This window comes from Triticum dicoccoides, chromosome 6B (assembly GCF_002162155.2).
Source record: "Triticum dicoccoides isolate Atlit2015 ecotype Zavitan chromosome 6B, WEW_v2.0, whole genome shotgun sequence".
Taxonomy (NCBI): domain Eukaryota; kingdom Viridiplantae; phylum Streptophyta; class Magnoliopsida; order Poales; family Poaceae; genus Triticum; species Triticum dicoccoides.
Genome location: NC_041391.1, coordinates 718,601,586 through 718,612,089, shown reverse-complemented (window position 1 = coordinate 718,612,089; position 10,504 = coordinate 718,601,586). Strand labels below are relative to the sequence as shown.

General features: G+C 46.6%; 1 protein-coding gene across 1 annotated transcript in view; it reads right to left on the bottom strand.

Moving 5' to 3' along the window:
* Positions 1-5,872: 5,872 nt before the first annotated feature.
* Positions 5,873-10,504, bottom strand: part of LOC119326310 — a 29,284-nt gene continuing 24,652 nt past the window's right edge. Inside the window, exons 9-13 of the mRNA XM_037599989.1 lie at positions 7,543-7,981; positions 7,288-7,431; positions 7,037-7,182; positions 6,598-6,663; positions 5,873-6,180 (exon numbers count right to left, since the gene is read on the bottom strand). Coding sequence (XP_037455886.1) covers positions 6,126-6,180; positions 6,598-6,663; positions 7,037-7,182; positions 7,288-7,431; positions 7,543-7,981 — 850 coding nt within the window. The 3' untranslated portion in view covers positions 5,873-6,125. The remainder of the gene's footprint in view (positions 6,181-6,597; positions 6,664-7,036; positions 7,183-7,287; positions 7,432-7,542; positions 7,982-10,504) is intronic.

Genomic DNA, 10,504 nt, shown 5'->3' with positions numbered 1-10,504 from the left:
GCGCATGGCACAGTTCAGTGGATCCGGCGGTTGGTTCAAATCTTCTGCAAACCTGGCGTCGTGCGGCCGGGGTGGTGGCTCCCGCTCACGTGGCTCCTCGCGCTACAAAGGGCGATTTGCTGGCAGCGGCAACGATCGCGGCCACTCTCCTCAGCGCTCGGGTGGTCGCGGGCGCGGGCGCGGGCACGGTGGAGGAAACCGAACGCGTCCAGAAACCCCGCGATGCCAAATCTGCGGGAAGCCAGGTCACATAGCTAAGGATTGCTGGTACCGCTATGATGAGTATGAGGACTCCCAAGATGATGACAAGGTAGCTGCTGCCGCTGATGGTTCCTACGGTATTGACACCAATTGGTACGTCGATAGCGGTGCCACAAACCACATCAGGAACGAGCTTGAGAAGGTCACCATGAAGGAAAAATACCGCGGCAAAGATCAAATTCATACTGCTAGCGGAGAAGGTATGGGTATAAGTCACATTGGTCACTCTATATTTCGTACCCCTAGTCGAAAACTACACATTAAGAAAATCTTGCATGTCCCTAGTGCACACAAAAATCTTCTTTTCGTTCATAGAATTGCCCTTGATAATAATGTTCTTCTCGAATTTCATCCTTTTTTCTTCTTGATTAAGGATCAGGTCACGAGGAAAATCCTCTATCGAGGTAGATGTGTTCGAGGGCTCTATCCGTTGATTTCAGAGTTTCGAAGATTCAATAAACAAGCTTGTGGTGCTATAAATCTTTCGTCCACACGATGGCACGACCGTCTAGGACATGCCTCTTTTTCTTTAGTAGAAAAGTTGCTTAGGAAAAATAAGCTCCCATTTGTTGGTGAGCGTCATGTTGAAACAATTTGTGATTCATGCCAGCGAGCTAAAAGTCATCAATTACCGTATCCCATCTCAACTAGTGTTTCTACTAAACCTCTGCAACTTATTTTTTCCGATGTATGGGGTCCAGCCCCTACCTCCGTTGGTAGACACACATATTACGTCAGTTTTATTGGTGACTATAGCAAATTCTCGTGGATATATCTCCTCAAAAAGAGATCCGATGTGTTTCAAGTTTTCCAAAACTTTCAAGCACTAGTTGAACGAAAGTTTGATAGCAAGATAGTTGCTGTCCAATCTGATTGGGGAGGGGAATATGAAAAATTAAATTCCTTCTTCCAAAATCTTGGCATCTCACATCATGTGTCCTGCCCGCATGCTCACCAACAAAACGGTTCTGCCGAACGCAAGCATAGGCACATTGTCGAGGTTGGTCTTGCTCTTTTAGCAGGGCATCCATGCCTCTCAAGTTCTGGGACGAAGCTTTTCTCACAGCTGTTCATATTATCAACATGCTACCTAGTCGTGTCATTAACAATGAAACTCCAGTAGAACGACTTCTTCGTAATAAACCAGACAATAAGTCTCTCCGTGTGTTTGGGTGTGCATGTTGGCCCAACCTTCGTCCCTACAACAACCGCAAACTCATGTTTCGCTCAAAACAGTGCGTCTTCCTAGGGTATAGTGCACAGCATAAAGGGGTCAAGTGTTTAGATGTCTCCACTGGCTGTGTCTACATCTCACGAGATGTGGTCTTTGATGAAACAGAATTTCCGTTTGCTGACCTCCATCCCAATGCTGGTGCACTCCTTCGCAAAGAAATCCTTCTTTTGCCCTCTCATCTCACTAGTTTTGATCAAGGGGGACAAAATATTGATGATCTATTGACTAACCCATCTAATGATGTGCATGAGTTTTGTGTTGATGCAACAGAACAAAGCAGCGCGGCAACTACAGGAGCAGATGCAGAAAATGCAGAAAAAACGGCGCCTATTGAGCCGTATTTCATGTGCCTCCCCGAGGGAAACAGATCCGCCTTGGGATCTGCCCATCTGCAGCGAACCGGATCCGCCTCGGGATCGGTTCCTGCGAACGCGGCAGGTACAGGCGCCTCGGGATTTCTCCATGCTGACGGGGCAGCGACAGCCGCGGGAGTAGGCGTGACAGCTGCGGGAGCAGGCCCAGGCGCGGGCGCGCGCGCCACGCTGTCCCTCAATCCACGTGACGGACGCGGTCGGGCGGACGCGTTCTCGCATCGAACCCCGTGCGGTCGGGCGGAGGCGGCCCCGCACCGGTCCCTGTCAACCTGCGGTACGAGGTACGCCACCAATCCGGTGACGTACACGCGGCGCGGTGACGCGCGACGCAGGGAGGGCCCGACCGGCGTGGAGGTTCAGGCGGATACGCCATCATCACGCCATGATGATCTGCATGCACATGCACATGCTCAGGCGGGATCCTCTGCGGCAAACTCACGTACTCCGCTTCAACAGTTAGGCGCAGAAAATCAAGCAGCATCTTCATCGGGATCAGATGTAGTCACACATGAGCAGCCTGCAGGATCTTCTGTGGCCACCGATCCTGATGTTTCCCAACCACGACGTACACGGCTGCAACAAGGGGTAATTCAACCTGTTAATTACAAGCATATAACCAAGTATGGTATGGTTTGTTCCACAGGTGAACCAGATGAGCCTAACACCCTTGAAGCAGCATTGTGTGATGAAAAGTGGAAGAAAGCCATGCATGAAGAGTACATGGCATTGATGAAAAACAAAACATGGCACCTGGTTCCCCCACAGCAAGGTAAAAATTTGATCGATTGCAAGTAGGTTTTCAGGATAAAGAGGAAAGCTGATGGAACCATTGATCGTTACAAGGCTAGATTGGTTGCAAAAGGCTTCAAACAGAGGTATGGCATAGACTACGAGGATACCTTCAGTCCAGTAGTAAAGGCTGCCACTATTCGCCTTGTCTTATCTATTGCTGTCTCTAGAGGATGGAGTCTCAGACAGCTGGATGTTCAGAACACGTTTCTCCATGGTGTTCTGGAAGAGGAAGTATATATGAAACAACCTCCTGGGTTTGAGAGTAAGAATGCTCCTTCTTATGTGTGCAAGCTTGATAAAGCATTGTATGGACTAAAGCAAGCTCCAAGGGCATGGTATGCTCGCCTCTGTCACAAAATGCAAGCACTTGGTTTTGTTCCGTCCAAGTCTGACACATCATTGTTTATCTACAACAAGTCCAACACATGCATATTTGTTCTTATATATGTTGATGATATTATTGTGACTAGCTCATCTGATAAAGCAATCACAGGACTTCTTAAGGATTTGAGTGCAGACTTTGCTTTAAAGGATCTTGGTGATTTGCATTATTTTCTTAGGATTGAGGTGAAAAAGCACAAGGATGGACTTGTTCTCTCTCAAGAAAAGTATGCCACTGACTTGGTCAAGAAAGCTGGGCTACAAGGATGTAAACCCTCTCTTACTCCATTGTCCAGCTCAGAAAAGCTATCCCTTGCAGAAGGCGAGCCCTTAAGTCAAGAAGACAGCACCAAATACAGGAGTCTGGTAGGAGCCCTTCAGTATCTCACACTTACCAGGCCTGATATTTCTTCTGCTGTTAATAAAGTCTGCCAGTTCCTCCATGCACCTACTAATGTTCATCTGACAGCTGCAAAGCGCATAGTTCGATATGTTAAGCACACTCTGAGCTTAGGACTGAACTTCAGCAAATCACCATTCACTTTAGTCAGTGCATTCTCTGACTTTGACTGGGCAGGTTGTCTTGATGACAGACGTTCCATTGGTGGTTTTGCAGTATTTTCTGGACCTAATTTGATATCATGGTGTGCATGTAAACAGGCAACCGTATCCAGGTCAAGCACAGAGGCAGAATACAAAGCATTGGCAAATGCCACAGCAGAGATCATATGGGTTCAATCAATGTTGAAGGAACTTGGCATACGAAGTAAATAGGCACCTTGTTTATGGTGTGATAACCTTGGAGCTACGTATCTCTCTGCAAATCCAGTGTTCCATGCTAGAACAAAACACATAGAGATAGACTTTCATTTTGTCAGAGAGAGAGTTGCTCAGAAGCAACTTGATATACGCTTTGTGCACTCCAAAGATCAACTTGCAGATGGATTCACAAAGCCTTTGCCTACAAGAAGCTTTGACGACTTCAAGCATAATCTCAACTTGATGAAGTTGTGATTAAGGGAGGGTGTTAAACAAGCCGTATGTGTACCTTCATTGTGCGCGTCACATGTGACGTATCTTAGCGGGAGTTGTATGTATCTTGGTAGTTAGGATAGGAGGTTTATCTCTAGCTCATAATTCTATCTCTAGCTAGCTTGGACTCCAAGTTGTAACCTCCTGTACCTGTACGAGATCTTCTCTCCCGGATGAGATCGATCCCAACTGTATGCGCTACCAGGGTTTCGCACCCCTGCATATAACATGTACGCGTCCCCTCTCTGCGAGGTAAGACGTTTTCCGCATCGCACAAAGGGAGCACCTGCTTCCACCTGTTTTTGTTGTACTGACATCCGGTCAAGGTTTTGAAAAAACAAACAGATCAACTTTCACCGTTTCAATACTCACGGAATTATGATTGCACTTGCTAGTACAGTTATATGGTGAGCTGGTGATGTAACTGCTTTTGGGGGTCTTGGTGGCAAGCTACATACGCAAGAGATGCTCTGATTATGGGATGCTTGTAGGGAAACAAACGGACACCTGATAAGTTAGCTGCGAAAGAGGCGCGGTCTTGATCGCTTCAGAGTGTCAGAAACTCAGAATTACTGGTAGGCAAGTGTTGCATTTGATTCACTTCCTTCCGGGAAGCAAATCACAAATGTGCATCTGCAATTGTTCCTCTGCTGCTGCTCACGTGCGTCGTTAACAAATAATGTGAACCACACAGGTATATCTTGTGAAGGCCAGAGTAGGGCTGTGGCACCGGCCGGGTGGCCAAAGAAAGCATCCCAGATATCTGTCTACAGCCGCTAACGTAGGGGACGGTTCAATAAAGGGAGCCAGCGCAGTGCTGCTGTACTATTTTAAGTCGTCGTATAGGAAGGCCCCGCCCCAGTGAATCATTTGCAATACAAACTCTTGAATGTGTAGGAAATGTAGACGAGAAAAACAGAAATAAGTCAAAAACATCGTGCTAAATGAATCCAAGGACAATGTGAAGAGGAATCTGTTTGCCTTTCTCTGTTTGCATGGGTGTCCAGACTGGTGGCCATGTCAACAGCTGTCATACACTGCGCGGTCGCAGCTGAGTATTTTTACTTTTTTAGGCGTCCACTATTCAGTTTAGTACTTTGGCTAGGTGCCGGATGCAAATTTTACTCCTCTATAGCCTTTATGGGGTCGGCTAGAGATGCTCTTACACGGAGCACAGTTTTTGGTGTTGAATACCCTGACGGGAAGACATCACCAGTGACGCTCGGACAATTGCCAAGTTGGTGTCTGGGTCTGCCGGAAGAAAATATTTGGGTCTCCGCCACTAGATGAAGAGGTTACGTGCAGGCTAAAGGCCTGGCGACAGGGGTGGAGTATACCTTACCTGTATGCGGCCCCTTCAGTACTAGTACATGGGGATGGAGATGTGGACGGCCAAACTGCAGAGGGATGATCCTTCAACTTTTCATGTCAGCAGGGAGGCCGCTTGACGAGCAAAGTGCTGTTCCACAGCTAGTAGCGATGCCACTGGCAAAAGAAAAAGCAGATGCGCAGTGCCGCCGCTATTTGATACTCCCTCCATTCCACAATATAGTGCTTCCTCTATCCACGTGCTTCAACTTTGACCGTAAATTTAACTATCAAGACCGATTGTGGCGGGAGCAAAAATTATATCAGTGAATTCGTATTCGAAAGAAGTTTTCAATTATATAATTTTTTCTCCCGCCGCAGTTGGTCTAGTTGGTTAAATTTACGGTCAAAGTTGGACCTCGGAAAGCGCGGGCGCACTATATTTTGGAATGGAGGGAGTACTAGAACTGACAAAATATAAATGCATACGGAATGAATGTGCAGCAATTTATGGATGCAATCATCACAATGTCAGTGAGTTACAGTATACGTCGACCAAAATGATGGTGTAATTGTAATTCAATCCAGAGGCAGAGCAGTTACATAGGGAATTAGGTCAGCCTGTTGCGGCAAATAAACTTACATATAAACTGAAATTTTGAATTTGAATTGATGAGAGCTAATTCAAAGAGATATGTAACCGGAACACTACACTCTGTGCAGGCATCACTGAGATCCACCTCCTATTCCAGATCAATATCCAATACTGATATTCCCTTGCTATGTCCAATCACAAGCCTACATGATTGAGACATTCCGGATTAAATGTTTGAGAAAAGGCAAAATTTAGTACTGCAGACATAATACAGGCAGCGAAAACTAAAAGGCTAGCTATATATAATTGCCACGATCCTACTCTATGATTTACTAAGGACCATTCAGTAATTCTACATATCTAAGTTACACCTGCGTAGAGACTGTTTCCATGATACAAGAACTTTCATAGATTCATGGGAATGATACTGCGAAATTCCTGGTTTGTGGAACACAACACATTCAGACAAAAACCTTGGAAAAGATAGTACATATCCAATTAATGTAAAATTTGTTTTGTCCAACTTAGTCTTAGTGTCCCCTTATGTGTACATACAGATTTATTATTTCATAGAAGCCATGATATTAAGCAGGTAAAAACTTGATGAGAAATTCGGTTACCTTTCTGAGCCTGTAAAACCGATATGAATAGGGTCCTTTGGACAATTCTCATAGACCTTCTTAAGCCTGTAAACGTCAGAAGTCCATGGTTAGTTGCATCTTCTAGCATCATAATATATCATATATATGTTGTAGTCACACTATATGAGTGAGTGTGTGCTAATGGAAAGGGGTGGTGGCCCGGTTGGAAAAAGATACGAGTGTGTGTACGTGCTTCAGGCTGTACTGAATGTTTCTTAAGGAAACGACCCTAACCTTAATGCCCAGAATGTTATATCACAATTAGATACATGGGATAGCAAGATATATTTCCACACCAAGGGACATATAGGGAGATCAAGTCTAGTAGTACTGGAAAATAGTCTGAACTGAATTCGTGGATCAGTGTTGTTTTGAAAACTAAATAAATAAAACCAGATGTACGAGTAGTATTACATACCTGTAGGTAGTGGAGTCCCACACATGAATAGTCCCGCCATTTGAAACCGTAACTAATACTGGAAGTGTTGGATGGCAAACGGCGGCAACAGTCACCTCGTCAGTGGTGAGTGTGTAGACATGTTCTTCTTTCTGCAAATCCCATATCTGGTTCAACCCAACAAAAAAGGGGGGGGAAAGATGTACACAGATTAGTGGCGTGTGTGTTTTAGTCCACGTGTTCTATACGGTCAGTGGTATCAATGCCCTTACGGTCAGCGCAACATTCTTGCTGTTGTGGATGGCAGCAATGAAATACCGATCACCCGTGTAAGTGAAAGAGCTGCTAGCAGTCTCATACATGTCATGTAGGCGGTGCGTTGTGCCGACGGGGTCGGGATGATCAATTCTCCACATCTATATTATTTATGATACCCGGGACAAGGACAACTAATGAGTTAGATTATTCATTACAGTATAATACAAGCGAGTAAATGAAGAATGAAAAGGTTGATAAGGAAGACAAACCTTGACAATCCCATCATGATGGTGAGTAGCGAAATCGTTAGTATTCCTGGGGTTAAACATGACTTGTGTCACCCGGCTAGTGCTATGAATTTTTCCAATACAAGACCAGCCACGGTTCCAGTCCCAAATCTTCATCTTCATGTTGTTACACGACAACAGGAACGGGCGAGTTGGGTGAACTGCCAATAAACCGAGACTATCACGGTGAGCTTTGAAATGTGTGACTTGGTCCATTGAAGGACACGTGCACACAAGGATAAACCCGTCTGAGTTCCCGATTACGACCCATTGCTTTCTAGAGATAAATTTGGTCACGAGCATCTCTCCATCACAATCAGATCCCAATATATCAACACCAGAGTTACATTCTCCTATTTTCTCATTGGTCTGCCAGTTCCAAAGGTAAACACCCTTTCTATTTTTAGCAAAGATTGCAACCCTGTGACAGTTAATAGAAAATTTAGTTAACGAGAAACTATTACCATACTTTTTCAGTTCGTGTTCATAAGGCCTACACATATTTTTTGGATAGAATTTGGTCAAAATAATGTGAAAATATACATCAGCTTTCAGCCCATATATCATTTTATTTTGTGGACAAATCTCATAGAACCATGTATGGTGTCATCATGTGAATGAGAGTCCCGTCTTACATAGGAAGTGGATAATTTTTTCGAAAAAGAAAAAATTGTACAGACGAAGGCGCTCACAACATGAGAGCACACTCTAACCTATGAACATACACGTGCACCTTATCACTATGAGCATCTGTGATAGAGAGACCGAGCAACAAATCTTGAAATTAAAAATTCATCAAAAGCATCCTATAGTCGACGGACAAGTCATAGCACCGAAAGAATAGTCGGCAGCAGCCTGAAACGCATCTAGGAAATATGCGAGCACCCATGCAAGTCTAGGACTTCAGCCTGGGTGGGCCGGTTCCATCATAAGGAACCTAAAATCTATGATGCGCTTGTTCAAAATGGATGATGCGTCTGTTGGAGCAAGAGAAGAGGAGTGATACGCGAGCGCCCCTCATGGTGCGGCGTGCTTCGGGAACGAGGTTAGCCGGGCAAAGACCAATGCCGTATGTGCGACTTTTTTCCACTTTGAATGGTTAAATAATTTCCAATTAATTATGAGTTGTATGGGAGAGGTAGTCTTTGAAACAACTCTTTATTTTTGTCAGCTGGAATGAATAATTCTTTTTATTAACTAAGAGTTGTACGGAAGAAAGGCTTCCTAAACAGCACCCTTGAAGGAAATTCAATTTTTGGGAAGCGTATCGCCATGACTACTCGCCTCGTCCATCAGCTTCAACAACTTCAACTACGTCCATGACATTGCTGACCTCAGCATGGGCGACAACTACAATGCGACCAAAAAGGCCACATTTGTCCATTCCTCCCCGACTAGAGGGTATGATATATTCATTCTCTCTTGCTTTATGTGCTTGTTGTACACGTCAAGTTCAAAGATCTGTTGGTTCTACGCTAGTATGCAATCGCATGATTAGTATTACTAGCTCTATTGTTATTATTTTCTACTCCATATGGATTGAGTTATCTATTATCTACTAAAAGAATACACGGGTCAAAAATAGAGGATTTTTCTAGAAAATCCTACGTTAATCAGAAACATCTGGCCGTCAATTTAATGTCTAAAAAATGACAACCAATAGATATGGATCTATTGAAAAGAAATTACCCACCAATGCCACTAAAGCAGTTTTTCACCACCATGTCTCTCTCCTATTCTACAACCAGATCGTATTTTTTACTTGAAGAAAGAAAAAAAGGACAAAAGCAACCAAGATCTTCGTAGCTCTTCCAACCGTCCCAAGGTTGCGGTTCGGCCGTCGCCCTCCTACGTTCAACCCTCCCAAGGCCGTCACCCTAAGAGCATCTCCAGCCGTTCGCCCCCTAGGGGCTAGAAAAAAGCATGGGGGTGATCAGCTTCCCAGCCGCCGCCCCCAGACGCCGTTTTTTTGAAAATATTTTCAAAAACATACTCGGCCAAAATTCGGCAAACACGACAAAGATTCTGCGATATTTAGGCGTTCCACAGGTTTTTTTTACATATAGAAACTTAAAGTCAACTAAAAAGAAGAAAATATTGCTGTTGCCGCGCCTACATGCTGAAGAATTGGCTGAACACGCCGAAGTCGCCGCCACCGTCGTCCTCCTTCTCCTCCTTCACGCCGCGGCCGTCCCTACCGGACCCCTATCCGGGGTCGCCCGGGCGGACTGGTTTGGCCGGCGGCGGCGCCTCGTCGTCGCTGTCGTCGAGGACGACGGCGCCTCCCTCGTCGCGGCCACGGCGTCGAGCGGCGATGTCCTCTAGGGCGCGGCGCCGGCGCTCCATCTTCAGCCGCGCCCAGTCCTCCCGCGCCCACTTCATGGCGGCCTCGTCGTCGTGCCTGGTCTTCACGGGGCCGAGCCCCGGCTCCGTCCTCGGCCCAACAAGGCGGGGGGCAGGACATGAGGAGGTGCGGTCGCCCTCGTTGATGACGAGGGCGGCGCCGTGGGTGCGCCAGTCGAGTGGCTTTTCCACGGGCTCGGCCTTGACGCTGAAGAGCGCCGGCGATCCGGAGGAGTGGGAGGAGGATTGAGAGGAGGAGGAGGAGGAGGAAGACCCACCCAGCATATGCCCCGGTAGCCATGGGCCACAACTCCGGCGGGGGGCCGGGGCCGCCAGGTACTCGAGCGGCAGATCGTTGCCGCGCTCGAGGAACTCGAGAACGGCGTGGAGCGTGCGGCCGGGGGCGCCCCACCACAGGCGGTGACCGTCACTGTTGTTACGCCCCGTACCACTGGCGTGTTGTTGGTGGAGGCGAGCCGCTCCTGCTGCCGGTGTTGGAAGTACGCCACCCAGTCCGCGTGGTCGTCGGTGAAGTACTCCGGGTGGTCTCGCTCCTCCTCCGTCAGCGAGGCATGAACCCGGTCGATCTCGGCGTGGAAGT